This window comes from Microchirus variegatus, assembly GCF_963457635.1.
Source record: "Microchirus variegatus genome assembly, chromosome: 19".
Taxonomy (NCBI): domain Eukaryota; kingdom Metazoa; phylum Chordata; class Actinopteri; order Pleuronectiformes; family Soleidae; genus Microchirus; species Microchirus variegatus.
In genome coordinates this window covers 9,785,380-9,805,004 of record NC_139820.1, presented here as the reverse complement: position 1 = coordinate 9,805,004, position 19,625 = coordinate 9,785,380, and the positions used below count along the sequence as shown (strand labels likewise).

Sequence of the window (19,625 nt, the reverse complement as noted above, 5' to 3'; positions counted from 1 at the left end):
ACACACACACACACACACACACACACACACACACACACACACACACACACACACACACACACACACACACACACACACACACACACACACACACACACACACACGTCTCTTCCTGTCTGTGTCCCTGCTGTGAGCATCTCAGGTCCTCTGTGCTTCTGCTGACGCTTGCGTTTTCAGCAGGACGGGTCATCCTGTGACTTCCTTCATCGCGGCATCCTTTATGGACTATTGTGGGGGGCAGCACAGCAGCGAGCAGTCACATTAAAGGAACAAAAAAACACACTAACCTTGCAACATACTACCCAGCCAGAATAATTTAGCAGAATTGCTAAATATAGTTATTATACTCGTGTTTGTAGCAGAAATAACTCATTCATAATGTTGTTGTTTTCAAAGTGAAAGGCAGTGATGTAGGTCATGGTCACACAGCACCTGCTGGGCACAAGCTCTGTGATCATAAATCAGAGTCTCGGAACGGCGTAACAATTATTATGTAATACCACTGATTCGCTGAGGACCTCGTGGAGACAACCCCAGCTCACATTGGTGAGGACAGAGGTGAGATACATCCTGGACAGGCCACAGAGCCACTCAACCACAATTCACCATCTCCATTTAACCTGACCCCATTCTGCATATCAACCGGGTCGAGCTGTTAGTGGGTTAATTCAGTGAAGTCACAAGAAGAAGGGGAAAACAATGTCACAGGGAACCCTAACGATCAATTTCCCCCCGAGACCTCTCTGAAATATGAGTTTGGAAGTAAAAAATGGGTTGCCTGTGTGTGTGTGTGTTGGCCTAGATATGATAAAACACAATGAAGCTTCATGAGACTCCTGAGTTCCACTTGTGTCTGGCCTACTTTCTTCTGAGGAGGGGGGGGGGGGTCTAGGATTTCAGTATAGCCACATAAAAAATGGACATTCATACATACACTACCATTCAAAAGTTTGGGGTCACATAGAAATGTCCTTATTTTTTAAGGAAAAGCTCTTTTTTTTTTCAATGAATATAACATTAAATGAATCAGAAATACACTCTGCACATTGTTTATGTGGTAAACGACTATACTAGCTGCAAACGTCTGGTTTTTAATGGAATATGTACATAGGTGTATAGAGGCCCATTTCCAGCAACCATCTCTCCAGTGTTCTAATGGTACATTTTGTTTGCTAATCGCGTTAGAAGGCTATTGGATGATAAGAAAACCCTTGAAAACCCTTGTGCAATGATGTTAGCACAGTTGAAAACAGTTTTGCTGGTTCTTTGACGAAAGCAAAATGAACATTTTGAATAAAAATCATTATTTCTAATCTTGTCAATGTCTTGACTATATTTTCTATTCATTTTGCAACTCTTTTGATGAATAAAAGTGCGAGTTTTAATGGAAAACACAAACAAATTGTATAGGTGACCCCAAACTTTTGAACGGTACTCTATCAACTCTGTTTTTTGACAGAACTTATACTCATGTAATTTGTTTTTGCAAATAACACTAAATATAATACAAATCATCATGCGCATACTCTTTTCGTAGTTTATTGTGCTGTTGGTCTGGCAACCCAGGCTGAACACCTGTAAACCCGACTTCTAGACAGTTAGCGCCAGGGCCGTGGGTTTTGCGGGTAACAAAGAGGAAGTTAATTCTTCAAATGAAGAGACACCGTTTCCAAATGACAGCGAGAATTTATTTTTCTCTATTCACAGGTAACGGAAAACAATGATCTCACGCGGAGCCGGGCTCTCTTCTCCGGTCCGTCCCTTTACCTGGTCCCCCACCACAACAAGGGGACGCGGAACCAACACATCATTACACTAAGAAAACAAAAGATACAACGTAAACACTACACCACTGCTTAAATACCAATAATTTTACGACAGAATCCTTGGGTTTTCTTTATCAAAGCAGCCAACGTCTCATATTTGCAAGTACATTATGGTGAATGGGGGAAAAACAAGGGTAATTTGTGTTGTGGACAGGAAGAATGTCATGGTGAACACCTGAAATGGCCATTCACACGCTGCCCTCTTGTGAATTCACGTCTCTTTTCATAAACCTTTAGTCCGATGCGTCAAAACTCCCCAAACGCGCGCGCGTCACAGCGTCGTCCACGGTTGTTTGTTTGTGCGCAGGTGTGCGCTGACATTTTACAGGTAGCGATGGACGGGGGGGGGGGGGCGTTGTGTGTGGTGGAGGGTGGGCTGATCTGCATAATGCATAATAACCCAACCTCCACGCATACCCAACCCACGCCCCCTCCTGCTGCGGCGTATGATGCCATGTGTAGCAGAGGCCACAACTACAACTGGAGTTGTGTTACACACGTCTTTGGTCACACACATGCGGACTCATTTCAACAACATGCAGCTCCCTTACCTGTCCCACCATCTCTCTCCCTCCTCCTCCTCCTCCTCTCCAAATCCTCGCCGTCGATAATATCTCCTCCGCTGGGTTCTGCTAAATAGGGCAGCCGCTATATTCTCCAATCTGCCGCTCCAGCTGAGCAGTAAAATGCGTCTCAGAAACCCTTCCGTCCGTCAGCGCCCAAATCCCCCCCCCCCCCGGCCTGTACCCTGGATGATGCGGTCCAGTCAGTGATGAAATCCGCATAGGACAAGGAGGATGAAGCCACAGCACACGGCTCTCTCTCTCTCCTCTCTCTCACTGAACAGCCCACTTCCACGCGCGCAGTCACACAACACCGGCAGGAACCAGGCAGGCCAGGCGCGCGCAAGCAACGCTCACGGGCAGCGTGAAAGCATCGAGGCGGGGGGTGGGCGCACGGGGGACGCATGGGTGGGGGGCGCGCGTCAACTGCAGAGTCAGCGGTTCTCTTTTCAGCTACTATCATCCGCCGGTGTGTGTGTGTGTGTGTGTGTGTGTGTGTGTGTGTGATGATGTGATGCCCACATCACCACTGTGTCACACAGTCGAGCCTCCAGTGAGTCAAATCTGAAACCAGAGTCCTCAAGATTAGACCAGAAATGGTCCCAGTGCTCCAATAATAATATATACCGTAAAATATAAATTTCTTTAAAGCGTTCAAAAGTTTGGGGTCACTTAGAAATGTCCTTATTTTTGAAGGAAAAGCACTTTTTTTCAATGAATATAACATTAAAGGTGCATTATGTAATAAATCTAAAGCAACTGAACATAAAATCCTCCTAATATGTCACAGAGCCTCAGGAATAATGTTCATATAACAAACTGAACTCACCACCAACAACAGTACAGACAAAATATTTGCATTAAAAAAAATATTTTGCAGACTGCAAATCATGTTTATGTTTTTAAATCATGTTTTGACATAAAACGAAAACGAAACCTAAAAGACCTCGGTATTTTGAATTTGAATGTAGTAACCGTTTTTGGCCACATTCTTACGTATGGCACCTTTAAATGAATCAGAAATGTCCACGGTTGGTGTTGTGGTTAGCACTCGACCCGGGTTCCTGGGTTCGAGCCCCATTTGGAACAACTTCGGAACAAGGGCCTTTCTACAAGGAGTTTGCATGTTCTCCCCGTGTGTCCGTGGGTTTTTTCCGGGTTCTCCGGCTTCCTCCCACAGTTCAAAAACATGCAATATGGGGATTAGGTGAATTGGTCACTCTAAATTGACCGTATGTGTGAGAGTGTGAGTTTAATGGTTTGTCTTTATATATGGCCCTGTGATAGACTGGCGAACTGTCCAGGGTGTACCCAGGACTATCGCCCAATGTCAGTCAGCTGAGATAGGCACAGCACCCCCCGTTACCCTCCGGTGGAGGATAAAGCGGTAGATGATGGATGGATGAATCAGAAATACACTCTATACATTGTTAATGTGGTAAACGACTATTCTAGCTGCAAACGTCTGGTTTTTAATGGAATATGTACATAGGTGTATAGAGGCCCATTTCCAGCAACCATCTCTAATGGTACATCATGTGAAGCTTGAGTCCAAGTCATCGGTGCTCGGGCAATCAAGTATAATAAGTCCTGTCCGAGAAATCAGGACTGCGGTCAGACTTGGGTAACACTGGCAGACAATCACGTGCAGAAACATAACCTCACTGCGTCAGAGTAATAAGACGTGACAACAAAAGAGAGGCAGAGACACAGGGGTCAGGGATCATAGTTTTAATGAAATAAATTTGGTTGGAGTTGGTTGATAATATTCAGTCGAGCTTCTGCGTGTTCTCCTCGAGGGTCCTCCTCATCTAGCTCATTCATCAGGTCACACAGCGTGTCCACCAGGTCTTCCATCAAAGCATACACCTGTAAGACGGATTCATGTAAGGATAGGATATAGGCCACACACTGGAAATCTATAACCGGTGCTTTTATATGACATCTTACAGAGCAACATTCTACAATACATTAAATTAAGAGCTTGATGTTTTAAAGGCGCCATATGCAATAATTTGGCCAAAAATGGTTAATACACACATTCAATTTGTTTTCTCCGCCATTGTAGTTCAGACGTAACTGGCAACCCGTGGTTGCTCGGCAGCTGAGACTCTACTGACTGCAATGATTGGTAGACGGCGGTAGGTGGCGCCACATGCCAAAACATGATTTCAAAACATAAATATGATTTGCAGTCTGCAAAATATATTTTTTAATGCAAATATTTTGGCTGTACTGTTGTTGTTGGTGAGTTCAGTTTGTTATATGAACATTATTCCTGAGTCTCTGTGACATATTAGGAGGATTTTATGGCCAGTTGCTTTAGATTTATTACATAATGCACCTTTAACTGCAGTTGTCCGTGTTATTATTGACGTCACCGACTTATTTTGTTTTTCTAGTGAAGTAATTCCGTATCAAAACAAGCACTTTTACTTTGAAAGGTAACACTTTATAAGCATGAACAAATATTGAATTCCTCATTTCTAACGCATGAATACTCATTAGTATGTAGTTTATTAACACAGTTATATATGTTTTACTCCTCTCATCAGCTGAGGAACAGTGTCCAAATAGCTGCCAATCAGCATCCACCTCCAACAGTGGAAAGATAATTAAAGGACTCACCTTTTTGTGCAGGAGCCTTGCGTAGATGTCCTTCTTATTTGGCTCCACATTTTGGTCATCGGGAAGTCGCCGATCGACTCTCTCCGGATCGCTCGGCGACACCGACTCTTTCCTTTGCTTGTCCTTGGCGAGCCTCCCCGCTTCGTCTCGTCTTTTGCCCTTCTTTTTGCCCTCCTTTGTGCACAAGAAGACAGAGCCATCGAGAACATGTTGACGACGGATCAAATGATGGTGGGTGGGTGAGTGAGTGCTTGTGGAATGACTGCCTCCTGCACACTTGATGGGTATGATAGTATTTCATGTTCTGCACTGTTTGAGTCAACATATAGGTGTGTGTGTCGCACAGATGGCTTAGATGAGTCCAGGTCCTTTAAATTCACACCCTGGCCAGGGCACACATTTGGACATTTGGAGAGCAGGTGCACATTTTCACACCATGTTCTGTTACCATGGTACTCTGTGAGTAATAGTCTGTACCTGACCTATGATTCACGCCGAACACGGAGGAGAAAATCACTCAGGAAAAATATACACTAACACACTTACTCTTAATGGCTCAAAATGATTACACGGACCATGTTCGAGTGCCAAATTTACACCTACAACATTGGTTATGTGGCAGACGACAACGTCGCATCAGCTACGTCTGAATAACACTTTTGAACCAATAGCTAATATGCAAATTCTCAACCCGGAAGTACCTAAATAAAAACTTGAGGTGGTGAGGCTGTGTTTATAGAATCAAATAATGAATTAAAACCCCCTTAGCGGGAGAAATAAACTTGAATTCTACATTCATACTGAATTAAAAATGCTTGTGCTGCCACTCAGTGGCCAAACATTTAACTCATCTCTAACCTCCACTGATTTTTCAGCTGTTGGTGACTTGGCCTCTTCTTTGTCATCAGCTTTCATTTTGGATCTCGACACACTCCTCGCTGTTTTGGCGGCTGCTCCTCCCTTTTCCTCATGCTTCTCGCCTTTGCTTGCGTCTCCGGGCAAATCTGTTGTGACTCAGTAACATCAGGATTTACATGCTCGACCTCAATCTGCACTAACGTTCAAAAGTGTAGGGTCACGTATACGCGTATAAGTTTTCCATTCGTCAAAGAACCAGCAAAAGTGTTTTCAAAAAAGTGCTTTTCCTTCAGAAATAAGGACATTTCTAAGTGACCCCAAACTTTTGAACGGTAGTGTAAGTCTGAGTAAAAGTGTGTGCATCTCACCGGCATCAGAGATCAAGGATTCATCCTTTTTATCTGTCCCCGTTTCTCTTTCAGGGAGGCCCAGCAGGTTCCTGAGCCACACAGCTTCATCTGCCATCCTGTCCAGGAGTCCCACCCACAGCTGCTGCCTGCAGGGGGCACCAAACACCACCACAACAACAACAAGGGTTCGAGCATCACTGCACACACTGCTACATGAATGTGACCCGTGCTTGTTTATGCCTCACCCGATAACTGCCGCCGATAAATGGCTGCATTTCAGCTCTGAGGGTTCGGAAAGCTCGAGGGGCAGAGAGTTGAGCTGGGCCAAGCCCTTTTCTCTGGTGAGGGAGTCCTGAGGTGACTCTTCAGGCAGAGACAGCACAACCTTCGGGGAATATGGGAATGTGTTACCATCTTTGTGTGAAATGGAATAAAAAAAAAAATACTTCACTCTGGACTCAACCGGTAACCATGTGTTATTATAGACCACATTATTTGCCTTTCTACCTGCTGGAGAGAATCAACAGAAAGGTCCCAGGTGAGCTCTGGGTTAACTTTTTGCCACAGTCTCTTCAGGTCCTCCACTGGCTGATAACGGTATTGCAACTAAAAAGAAAAAAAGAAAAAAGGGCACAAACTGTCAGCTTGTTTAAATCAGGGTTGTAAACATTAGTGACCTCCACCAGTAGGTGGAGTATGTATTCTAGTTGTTTACTGCAGCTTTCTGATATTGCCAATTACAACTTTCCTGTTTAATAATTTTAAAATAATGATTTTAAATACATTCCAATGTTTGGTTAATTTCTGCTTGATTTTAAATTGTTTTCATTTCTATAATTGTTTTTGTTATAATTTCCAATGTATTTCCTTGCCTGTAAAGTACTATGAATTGCCAACTACCATTCAAAAGTTTGGGGTCACTTCCTTATTTTTGAAGGAAAAGCACTTTTTTTTTCAATGACTATAACATTAAATGAATCAGAAATACACTATACATTGTTAATGTGTTAAACGACTATTCTAGCTACAAACGTCTGGTTTTTAATGGAATATGTACATAGGTGTATAGAGGCCCATTTCCAGCAACCATCTCTCCAGTGTTCTAATGGTACATTGTGTTTGCTAATCGCATTAGAAGGCTATTGGATGATTAGAAAACCCTTGTGCAGTGATGTTAGCACAGCTCAAAATATGTTCTTTTGAATGAAAATCATTATTTCTAATCTTGTCAATGTCTTGACTATATTTTCTATTCATTTTGCAATGAATAAAAGTGTGACTTTTAATGGAAAACACAACAAAAATTGTATAGGTGACCCCAAAGTTAACCCATTTAAATCACACTGCTGTGCAAACAAACTCATTAAGAGTATGTTGACAATATATGATTAGTTAATGACCTACCAAGAATAATGATACTAAAAAATATCATTTTGGAGTTTTAAATGAATGGGGGCTAAGATAAACAATAATTGAGGGTTAGAGAGGGGCAGCCATACAATGATGTTCATACTCCCAACTACACAACAGCACGATGAATGGGTAATTTCACAGTAAAATATACCAGGACAAAGGGACCACACAAAAGCAAATGATCATGAAATTGGACACAATTATGGACGATGGATCAGACCATGTGCCGTGGGAAAAACAACACAAGGAAAGTAAAGGAGACCAAGGAGTTACCTTGGGGTTTTCGCGAAGAAACCGTTCCTCTTCAGTGAGGTAGAGCTCTGCAGGAGAGCTGGGTCTCTCAGGTGTTCGGACGCCGCGCAGCACCTCGGACACGATCGACTTACACACTGTGACCCTTGCTGTCTTTTCCAGCTTGGTCTGCACATGGACAAAAACAGACACACAGGTGTCAGAAAAAGAAAAAAAAACACTGTTTCTGTCCGTCTGTAAAAACTACCTTGATAAAAAGCCTTTCATCTGCAGTTTTGTCCTGGTACAGAGACACTCCTCTCAACGTGACCCGCATTGAGGCTCCTTGAAGCAGCACAGGGTGAGTGTTGAGCTGCCATATTTCAGTTTCTATTCCTGGCTTCTCAGACTTGAATATAAAGGTCACGCGTCGGGTGTCACCAGGAAGAATCACACCTTGGTGGGAACAGAGACAACAGGAAACAGAACTGGGTCAAAGCAACGACGGATTGACACTCCTGCAAATAATTTGTGATGTAAGAGACTTGGCAGCAGGTGAGTGTGTGTGTGTATACCAGAGGAGGAATCGAAGAAGAAGTGCGGCTGCTTTGTTTTGGATTGGAGGAAATGAAAGCTGCAGCGCCTGGGAAGCTGCTGCCAGCTATAGAAGACGGCCGTGGAGCCTTCGTTGTGCATCTCCAGATGCGACGTGACGACTTCTCCGGACGCCGCCTCAAAGAGTATCGTGGCGCCGATTCCTACTTCTCCCTGATCGACGAAAGGGGAACAAGGAGATGAAGCTGAATAGAAGAGAGTCAACGTACATTTTCGTGCTGAACAATGTATAGAGTGTATTTCTGATTATTTAAAGGTGCCATGTGTAAGAATGTGGCCAAACAAGTCTTTTAGGTTTCGTTTTCTGACGTAACTGGCAACCCGTGGTTGCTCGGCAGCTGAGACTCTACTGTCTGCAAGGATTGGTAGGTGGCGCCACATGCCAAAACATGATTTCCAAACATAAACATGATTTGCAGTATGCAAAAGATTTTTTTTAATGCAAATATTTTTGGCTATACTGTTGTTGTTGGTGAGTTCAGTTTGTTATATGAGCATTATTCCTGAGTCTCTGTGACATATTAGGATGATTTTATGACCAGTTGCTTGAGATTTATTACATAATGCACCTTTAATGTTATATTCATTGAAAAAAAAAAAAAAGAAGCAATTTCTGCAAAATGCATCAACTCACTGTGCAAAGGCCAGTCCGTACCTGTCTAGTGGCAGAGTTTCCAGTCCAGGGAGCAAGATGACCGCAGAACCTCAAAGCAGGAATGCGCCCAACTGACTGAGCCTCATCATTCTCTGGATCACTGCGATGGAAAAGGGAGAGAAAAACCACTCTGAATAAACTGTTTATTTAGAAGATGCTGTCTTGAGTGAAAACATCCAAAAAACAGAAAAAATCTCCCTGGTTGTGATGTGGTCGTCACAAAATCAGCATAAAGTCATGAATGTTAGCTGTTCTTTTAAAATCCTGATCTCGACGAGGCACAAAATGTCGTCTTATTACATCAACTGGATGTAATTTAATGTATCTGTATACAAAATACAGTTTTTTAAAATGATTTCCCAAGATAAATGTATTATTTGATCATCAGACAGGGGATCCCAGTCACACATCTCATTCCCACACCAACAGAGGGAGTTGGGACTGAAAAAAAGTCTAGTATAATAAGAATATAAGCAAAAAGTTGACCTCCAAGTCACTTCCTGAGAAAATAAAAGCTCTGCACTGCTCTTCACTGTGCTTCTATCAAGTTGTACGAGTACAAGATCTGACAAAAAATGTAATAAATTAAAAAAACCTGGTCAAATTTAATCCAAAAGTGTGATTTAAACAAACCCAACAGCATCATAATGATCTTAAATGTATTCTTCATTTTACCAAGTGAAAAAAAAAAAGAAGGGTGAAATAGCCCTTTAAAGCAAGGGTCTCAAACTCAAATGACCCTGGGGACCACATGAGGTTCAACTCTGATCAGTAGGGGGCAGTCAAGTAAAGAAAAGCCCAACTAAGGTGTTTGTTTTAATATGTAAAGACATTATTCACAATAAAAACACCAGATGATCTGCTGTATTCAAATAATAAAAAAAAGCTATTCTTCTTACGGGTCGTCTTCCTTCTCCTTCACCTCCTCCTCTTGCTCCATCTCCTTCCCTTCTTCCTTCTCCACTAAAGGACTGCGGCACACTGCGACCGACGTGAACGTCTTGCCAGAGCCTGTCACCTCCAGCGCGCTGATGTCCTGAAACGAGAGCGACACACGGAGAGAGTCGGGCATGCTCTTCAGTCGAGTGTCAATAGATTTGTGTCTCCTCTCACATGCAGAAGGTACAGACACAGAAGACAATGTCAGGTGTCTGAGGACAGGACAAGGTGTTGGGGGGACACATTGTTCCAGCTTACAAAAGGTACATGGAACTCTGTTTGAGTGGCACATTTACATTATTGTGATTCTGTGAGCAGAGCTCGACCACAATATCAGCGAAAAGGCATTGTTCACAGAGGCGTATTGACTATATATATAGGAACACACCAGTCCAATCAACTGTCCTCACACCTACGGTGCAATTCAAGCTCCTCGAACACTGAACGACTGAAACCAAAACTGAAAGAGCTTATTGTTTACAGACGATATTCGACGACAAGGACCAGCCAGGAAGTAAGTATGAGTAATTGCATCATCAACGGAGCAAGCAACCTTTATCATCTTCTCTCTAGACTGCTTTAAAACACCCGAGCAGTGAAGTTTTTAGGCAGATTATATGCACCGTTAGTATTAGAGTAGTATAAATGATCTGATTCTCAATGCTTTCTCTTCTCCCTCCCTTTTGAGAGCCCCACTCTGAGCCCATCGCACCTTTTCTCTCTTTTTGCACATAATATGTCACAAAGCCAGTGACTGACAGGACGATCTGTCTCTGTCCGTGTGTTTGTCAGGAGGTACTTCCAAAACTCCAAAATTGCCCGATCACATTAACCACCGACACGACAGAGCGTGCCACAACGAAGTTCTCTTATGTCACCGGCTTAGGTGTGTGTGTGTTTGTTACGTCTTTGGGATATTTTTTGGCAGAAATGCCGACTTTGTCAGGACCAATCATCCTCATGGGGACCCAAACTTTTTAATTTTTTCAATCATTTTAATACTTATATTTGGGACCCTGGAGGCACTATGAGTAGGCAAAGTGTTAAAAAAAGATGACTCACTCATGTTTTTGTGTCCCGCCTCAGTCTTATGGTGCGTTCCAGAGCCCATCCAAACCAGTTGGATGTGGGACTTATCCTAACTCCAACTACAAAAAGTGCACTGGAATGCCTGTCGAAGTGGGACCTCCAACCAGCGAAGTCGGGGCTGGTCGACCTATCCCCACTTCACCAAAATGAAGTCGGAGAATAATGGCGGCTGAAATTATGTCGTCGTCGTTATTTGTTAGATATGTAGGGCTACGGTAAAAGTATGCGAATTACGTTATATGTATCTCTGTTACATATACGGCTCGCTTGTGTATGCAAGTAGACTGAATTGCCGAAAGCGCCGCGATCGTCCATGTTTTCTAACATTCGACTTCAATTGCTGGAACGCTTTGAAGTAAGAGCTAAAATTCAGCTAGAATAAGTCCCACATCCCGTTTGTTTGGATGGGCTCTGGAATGCAACATAAGTACAGGAAATAAAACACGCGATGTTGACTTCCGCACTCATTGTTACGTCAAAATGAGACAGTCCTGGAATTGTTGCCTTGCGGAGCTCCGCTTTGTCCGTTAAAAAACGCGAGAGTGCAGGCGAGGGAGCAGAGGAGCCGAAGTCCGGGAAGTGTTCTATTCTTGGCTGCACAGTGCAGCACAGAGTCCTACACAAACTTCCAGCATCAGAGGATTTACGTGTCCAGTGGATACATTTTATATATGATGGCAATGTGCCGGCTAGAGTCGGCAAACGATGGCTTTTCCATATGCTAACTGCTGTTAGCTGCCGGAGACATAGTTTCCTGTGTCTCATTTGCATTTAAAGAGACAGGCACTCAAAAGCGAGCGTTCTGAACAGGGCTGTTTTGTCACGGTGATTGAACTGCTGTGGTGCTTCATCCTTAAATAATTTTGACACCAGGGAACTAGGTTAACTTGGAGAAATAGGGTATAATATGTCGACTTTAAAGCTAAGATTTGAAAAATGGTTAGGTTATGGTTGGGGATCACGCTTTTATTTAGGTTGTCCAGATACATGAAAATCAGTGTAGTGTCCTCAGAGCTGCACAAATGTGTGGCAGAGATAAAAGTCATTTGAATACACCTTTTCATCGCCAAAACATCAATTATTTAGGCTGTTATTGGGACCAAATGGGAACTGGCTGTGCAAAGGAAATGCACATCTGTGCTTATTTTTGTTTATTCCTTGTACCTCTGCTAATGTAGTCATTGTAATTCAGAGACAACATAAAGGCAGGTTGTGTGCCTTCTCTCGATTTTCTTAATTGTACCTCCTCCGTGTCAGCATGCATCGTTCATTCATCTCATTACACTTGCATGCACTGAACGCACATTTTGCAGGCGATAAAATACGAGCATAAGAACCCGCTTTGAATTTATACCATGAATATACATGCCCACATGTGTTTGTGCAGTGTACGTGAGATTGTCCGCCCTGCTCGTGTTCTGCAGTATGTTCCCTGTAGAGCAGACCTAGGACAGCTTGCCCAGAGCTGGATGATCACAGGCTGTGAGTGATTATGAGCAGCGCCAGCAGCTACAGCAGCAAGAGACAGAGTGTCCTGTGGGTGTGAGCGGCTTCACTGGGGCTCAGAGGTTTGGACGAACGAGTCACGAAGCTGTGCGCGTGCTAAAACCAAAACGGGCCGCAACATTTCATCGAGATCTGTCTAAATGATTCCAAAGAAAGAGGCAGGGAAGCAGGGACTGCTTATTGTAAACAATGGCTAATTATTCAAAAGACGCATGTTTAAGTTCTATTTGTAATGTATAGTAGCATAAACTTGGCTGCTACTGTAAATCCGATACCGATATCACAAACTCTAGCATCTACCCACACAGATATTAGTCCGATATGGTCATTTTAGACCATATACTGTATGAATCTATGAAGCTGTTAACACACATTTGTGCTGAGTCATTTCAAAGACACGATTCTCCATCTGGGGAACAAATACTGTTCTCTCTAGCTATGATGCTATTGCTAATTTTTACTTGCATTATTACAGTCTGTGCACAGTGAAGCATGCAATATGTAGGATTTTTTACTTGTGAGGTAATTCTGATATTAAAGGAATACTTCACTGATTAGCATTTAGCTTTGTATTACTAGAATGGGGTAGTATTTTTGACAAATTGTGCTTCCCAACCTCAGCTTACCCTGAGTTGAGAAATATCTTAATTCTTTTTTTTGTTACGTGCCCACCAGTGACACTTGGTCCTGTTAGCGTAGCTGTTAGCAAAGATGGCGGTTAGCAAAGACACTGTTTACATGCTGGGAATGAGGCCCCGCCTCCCTACGAGTGGGTCTAAAAAGTGCGGAATCAGCGTTTTTTATTAGCCTCGTACCAAGTCAGTGTCACTGGATAGCAAAAAAAAGAATGAAGATATTTCTCAACTCAGGGGAAACTGAGGTTGGGAAGCACAATTTTTCATAAATACTACCCCTATTCTCGTAATACAAAGCTAGATGAAAAAAGTATCCTTTAACATTTGACCATAGAAAGTTAAATTAAATATGCATTACAGGCTTTTTCATGTCCGCGTCCTGTAGAAACTCCCTCAGCTCCTGGTACTGTTGCAGAAGGTAAGATCCCTGGCCCCAAGTGTGAGAGCCTGGACGCAGAGTACCAGCTCCTACAAGGATGAAAGTGTTCACACAGAAAGGATACGGTCAGTCTTACAGCCTAAATGCAAGTGTGTTTATTTGATTATGACCTCAATGTGACTACTAGTACAATTAAAGTAAAAACATTTCTTTACTTTCATTTTTTTTTTAAACCATACCCACAAAGAGGTTGCAGTGTTTACTTCTGATCAATAAAGTTATCATGATTGCTGAGACTGAAAACAGGGACACGGTGTCGGCGACTCTGTGTATTCTACCTGACTCCCGGCAGATGCTGCTTGGTTGTCCTACATGTGTGACAGGCTCACGTCTGCCCTGCTCTGTCTGAGTCAGAGTGGCCGAGATGCCGCTCATTTCATCCCCATAGCGCTGGGGTAGACTCCAAAACTCACTGCCCACACGGTAACCCTAAGACATTCACACAAAGACAATGGTACTTAGTAAATTGGAGAATTACAGCGTAATGTGAGTCTGACAGATGGATCATGGTCTTACATATCCAGAGTGGATGAAAGGCTTGACTTGGTGCAGAAACTCTCTCTGCTCTTGAATTTCTCTGTAGTGGTTTGTTTGGTTCATCATTAAAGTCTCGACTGGTTTGTTGAGCAAACCTTGAAAGAAAGAAAGAAAGAAAGAAAGAGCACCACATGAACAGCGATGACAGTGATGTAGACTTTGAATTTTGCGATCTCTTCCTGTTGCAGGTTGCTGTACTCGGCTCACCCGATAAGTAGCCCTGCTGTCGTCGCCGCTGCACCATGTGTGCATGCCAGTTCTGCAGGGCGTTGCTCTGCCTGTTTCTCTGCTCTGAAGAGACCTCACACCCACTCTCCACAGCCTCCCAGCTATGACTCCTACATGGAGGATCTCTCCGAGAATTTGGTATGCGCTTTAAAAACTGCATGGTGGAGAGAGCGAGAGGAAACAGTTGTAAATAAATAATCAAACTAATGATTGCTGAGTTCCATTCAGCTTCCCCAGATGAACTGTTAATGTGATCAGTGACGTTTGGTGCTTTAGTCATAAATGGCTGCTGTGCAATACGTTTTTATAAACGTACCTCTGAGTCCCCTTTGGCCTCCACATAACTCCTGAAATCGTCTAAACTGCCGAGGATGCTGTGTGAAAGAACCATTCCTTTGTCATCGAACCGAACACCTTCCCGGGGTACAAAGAAACACATGATTTAAGATTAAGATTAAAGTTATGACAAGCATGACAGCTATTTTGATAGCTGACATTTCGGTGGGGATTACAAAGCAAATTCATACAACTTACCCGAGTAGCCCAGAGGCTGAGAGTCATGGTCCACGTTCGGCTGATGAATCCTATCCTCACACGCCATAACCACTGGGTTTGATGGTCTTTCAATGGCTATGGGACATCAAAAACTTCAATATATCAATATGAAAAATATCAAATGTCACTCGCTATATATTTATACATATATATTTATCTATATATGTGTTCATATATAGATATATATATATATCTATATATATACATACATATACATATATAAATATATATACACACACATATACAAACATACATATACATATATACACATATAAATATATATACATACACACACACATACATTTGTGTATATACACATACAGATTTATACACATGCATATACATACACAAACATATATATACAAACCCATATATATATATACACACACACATATTTACACACACATACATATATATACACACCCATATATATACACACAGATACATACATACACATATATATATATATACACACACACAAACATATATACACACATATATACATATTTACACACTGGTACTGGTAGAGCGGCAAGAAAATGATACCAGTGTAGGAATGATATGCCAAAATCTCTACACCCCCCCCCCCCCCCCACACACACACTATATAATGAGTCATGTGGCATGTTCGTGATTCACTAAATTCAAAAGAGGTTACATCTCAACGTCCAGAGAGTGTGTGTCAGTAATCGAATACACGCATAGACAAAGCCATTAGCCTGGAACACTGACGTGGTTATGTAACTTTCTTCATTTGTTTTCATCCCGACCTGATGCCTGATCATCGTTTCCATGGCCACGGACGACAGCAAGTACTAGTCCTTTTACTTATGTAAATGTTTCTTCCTTCACAAAGGCAATAAATACCCTTGACCTTGATCAATCAAAATCAAAAGATACTGACTTGCAGTACTTTCATTTCCATTCCATGCTGTTGGATAAAATGACAGTCATCAGATGACAATTTACTTTAATATAATCGTGTAGGTTATGATCCCATAGGGCTTAATGTATCATCTGTGACCTTTCCATGCTCTGCATAAAGTTGCACACACACACACACACACACACACACACACACACACACACACACACACACACACACACACACACACACACACACACACACACACACACACACACACACACACACACACACACACACACACACACACACACACACACACACACACGTTGCAACTGACCTTATTCTCTTAACTCTCTTCTCGCTCATTGGGTTTATGAAGTCAAGGGTGTTGAGTTAGCAATGCTAATCAAGCTAGCCTACAGCCACAGTCTCCTTGTGTTTCGTCTGACGCGTAACCATGGCAACGGACCAAAACACGGCAGCGGACCAAACCACCCCCCTGCCTGCCTTCTGCGCATTAATCAGCAGGGCTGCAACGGTAATTCGATTATTAATCGTTACTAATTTAATCAGTTTGAGTGTTTTTTCTTAATCAAAACAAGCTTTTTTAATTGTTCAGCTTCTTAAATGTGAATATTTTGATCCGTTTGACAAAGAAATAATTTAAACTGAATAATTGTTCAGTTTTTTCAACCCTTTCACCAAACAAGTACTAGATTAATCCAGAAAATAATTGGCAGATTAATATATAGTGACAAGAATCGTTAGCTGCAGCCGTATTAATCTAATCTACCTTTATTAGTAACTAAAAAAGGTAGTAGTATTTGTTTGTTTGTTTATTTTTTAAACTATGAAATAAACAAACAAAAATCTATAAAAATACATACATAAGAATAAATGTATATATTATTTTGATACTTATTTATTAATCAAATATTAAAAAGAAAGTATTATATTATTATTATTATTACGCAAAATGGCAGTCATGCTTATTTGTGGCTTAAGTTTCCACGAAACACTGTGTTCTCTCAAGGGACACAACAACCTCCTCTGTCGGTTAGAATGACGCGGGTGTTCGGGTGGAGTTGGATAACCTGTATAAAAGGCAGCTGACAGCAGCCTCCGCGCCAAACACAAGCTCCGCAAAACCTCAGCCCACGGACTCTGCCTCTGCCCACAGTGCGCGCGTCACCACAGGCGAACACCATGGAAATGGGCAGCCTCTCCACCGGCGCACAGACCGCCCCGACCCCTGTTACGCACCAGCTCAGCTGCTCCGCGTATTCCCAGTTTCATGTAAACGTGGACGGTCAGAGCGCCGGGTCCTCATCCAAAATCTTAATGGCTTACAAAAACGCATCGCAACACCTGAATTCGTCCGGGATTAAAGCTGGTTTGGGGATAATCAAAGCGGCCACGTCTCAGTGGAAACAAGACAAGAAGACGCGTTCAGGACCAGCCGTGAGGCAACTGTCTGCTGCCAGCAGCGGCCACCACCACAAAAGATCTCCACTGGATCACTTGGCGGCACTGGTTCTACATGGTCAGAGTCGCCAGATGGGACAAGAGCACAGACAAGACGCTGTTTACTCCACCAAGCCCCAGAACAGTAAGCGCATTGTGGTTCTTGGTGCGCCCCGGGTCGGCAAGACCTCCATCCTGAGACGGTATCTCCGGGATGGATTTGTGGAGGAGTACTCCCCCACCACTGAGGATTTCCTCAGAAAACTGTTTCGTATCCGCGGCGAGACTTACCAAATCGACGTCCTGGACGCGTCCAGAGAAAGGGACTTCCCAGCCAAGCGACGGTTGTCAATCCTCACTGGTGCGTATTCGCCTCTGTCCTTCAAAATCTATGCATTTTCAGTCAAGAGGTGTTAGACCTGTGCGTAAAGGCGCGTTTGGAGAATGTATGCATGCACATAAGTCCTGATGAAATAACTGATTTGTGTCTTTGCACTGTTTTTCTGCAGGGGATATTTTTCTTCTGGTGTTCAGTCTTGATGACCGCAGCTCTTTCGAGGAGGTGTGCGTCCTACGGCGGGAGATCCTGGCTGCGAAATCCAAACTCACCAAAACAACTGGGCCAGAGACGTGTCCACAGCCACAGGTTCCACTGTTGGTCTGTGCCAACAAGGTGGACCTCCCGGAGTCTGAGAGACAAATATCCAAAGCAGAGGTGCTCCAAGCCCTCGGTGATGACTGTGCCTATTTTGAAACGTCTGCAAAGGACAGCATTAATCTAGAGACAGTATTCGAGGCTTTGGCAAAGCGAGGCGGACTTCCGACAGAAACTGGTCCGTCTCAGCACAGGAAAGTGTCCCTCCGTTCGTACCAGGCAATGCGCAGCGGCCGTGTGGCGGGGAGGGGGAGCCAGGCACCCGATCCGGCGTGCGGCGTCCTGTACCCGCTTGCGCGCCGGCCGAGTTTCAGCACCGATCTGCGACAAGTGATTGGGCCACACACGGCAAGGAAGCCGGCCAAAGCTCTGGACAGGTGTCCGATTCAGTGAGAGGAAAACACGGGAAAGCAGCAACGTTCAATGTGTGTTGGTTACAAATGTATAATAATGTCCTCATGAGTTTATTTAAAAAAATAAAAACTTAAGAGTAATTGCCTAGTGCGTTATCTATCTATCTATCTATCTATCTATCTATCTATCTATCTATCTATCTATCTATCTATCTATCTATCTATCTATCTATCTATCTATCTATCTATCTATCTATCTATCTATCTATCTTCTATCTATCTATCTATCTACCCACACTCTTAGAAATAAGGGTTCCAAAAGGGTCCTTCTAGGGCTGAGGTTCTACCTGGAACCATTTGCTTCTGAAAAACCCTTTACCAAAGAAAGGGTTTTCAAGGGTTCTTGGTAACACTAATGGTTACAGTGAGAACCATTTTGATCCTGAGAACCCTTTAAAACCCCTTTCCTGAATAAAGGGTTTTAAAGTGTTCTTGGTGGAACCTTTTTAGAAAGGTTCTACCTGGAGCCAAAAGCAGTTCTCCTATGAGGACAAGCTGAAGAACCTTATATGGTTCTACTTAGCACTTTTATTTCTAAGTGTATCTATCTATCTATCTATCTATCTATCTATCTATCTATCTATCTATCTATCTATCTATCTATCTATCTATCTATCTATCTATCTATCTATCTATCTATCTATCTATCTATCTATCTATCAAAAACGTAAAGGTGGGAGGCTGTTGAGTCAGAAAACTGAGTATTGGCTCACAGTTTCCATACTACAGTATATTCTTCTAAAACAGCGCTCTGTCACCCACCTTCCTGTGTGTACACTGGAGTCATGATGATAGCCAGGACTCCCCAGCCTGAAGCCCACACATCCTAAATAACCACATTAAAGCATGTGGCTTCCCTTTATACTTAGACAGGCAGGCCCATGACTCAGTGGGATCTTCATGCCCTTGTTCTTTGGCACAGACACAGATATATATCACACCACTCAAGCCTCACATTTATAATATATCCCATATGATCCACAAGTACTTTCTTGTGCTCCGAGCATTAAGCAAACATGAAATCCAACTGCTTCTCATCATGCAGCGATCGATGAATTGACAACACACCTCCCACATGCTCACCAAAAATAGTGTTCACAGTGCATAACATCTCTAATCCCTTCTTTATGTATCGTGCTTGTTATTTACACATGTCAC

General features: G+C 42.9%; 2 protein-coding genes across 4 annotated transcripts in view; one reads left to right on the top strand and one right to left on the bottom strand.

The window, feature by feature from the left end:
- LOC310941217 (MYCBP-associated protein-like) overlaps positions 1 to 19,625 on the bottom strand; it is a 34,442-nt gene that overhangs the window by 1,775 nt on the left and 13,042 nt on the right. The window contains exons 3-19 of one of the 3 annotated variants that reach the window (XM_083906345.1): positions 15,047 to 15,142; positions 14,829 to 14,926; positions 14,492 to 14,666; positions 14,264 to 14,379; positions 14,026 to 14,176; positions 13,667 to 13,776; positions 10,039 to 10,175; positions 9,140 to 9,239; positions 8,445 to 8,637; positions 8,138 to 8,325; positions 7,912 to 8,058; positions 6,733 to 6,831; positions 6,471 to 6,610; positions 6,244 to 6,371; positions 5,876 to 6,021; positions 5,018 to 5,191; positions 4,115 to 4,258 (exon numbers count right to left, since the gene is read on the bottom strand). In XM_083906345.1, the coding sequence (XP_083762471.1) occupies positions 4,121 to 4,258; positions 5,018 to 5,191; positions 5,876 to 6,021; positions 6,244 to 6,371; positions 6,471 to 6,610; positions 6,733 to 6,831; positions 7,912 to 8,058; positions 8,138 to 8,325; positions 8,445 to 8,637; positions 9,140 to 9,239; positions 10,039 to 10,175; positions 13,667 to 13,776; positions 14,026 to 14,176; positions 14,264 to 14,379; positions 14,492 to 14,666; positions 14,829 to 14,926; positions 15,047 to 15,113 (2,307 nt within the window). In that variant the 5' untranslated portion in view covers positions 15,114 to 15,142 and the 3' untranslated portion in view covers positions 4,115 to 4,120. Of the gene's footprint in view, positions 1 to 4,114; positions 4,259 to 5,017; positions 5,192 to 5,875; positions 6,022 to 6,243; positions 6,372 to 6,470; positions 6,611 to 6,732; positions 6,832 to 7,911; positions 8,059 to 8,137; positions 8,326 to 8,444; positions 8,638 to 9,139; positions 9,240 to 10,038; positions 10,176 to 13,666; positions 13,777 to 14,025; positions 14,177 to 14,263; positions 14,380 to 14,491; positions 14,667 to 14,828; positions 14,927 to 15,046; positions 15,143 to 19,625 lie in introns of those variants that run through there. The other 2 variants (XM_083906346.1, XM_083906347.1) reach the window with 2 other exon arrangements.
- Positions 17,142 to 18,447, top strand: rasd2b (RASD family member 2b; the record flags this gene model as incomplete). The annotated part of the gene is made up of 2 exons (XM_083906487.1): positions 17,142 to 17,760; positions 17,909 to 18,447. 2 exons carry the CDS (start codon positions 17,142 to 17,144, stop codon positions 18,445 to 18,447), a joined length of 1,158 nt encoding a protein of 385 aa, XP_083762613.1.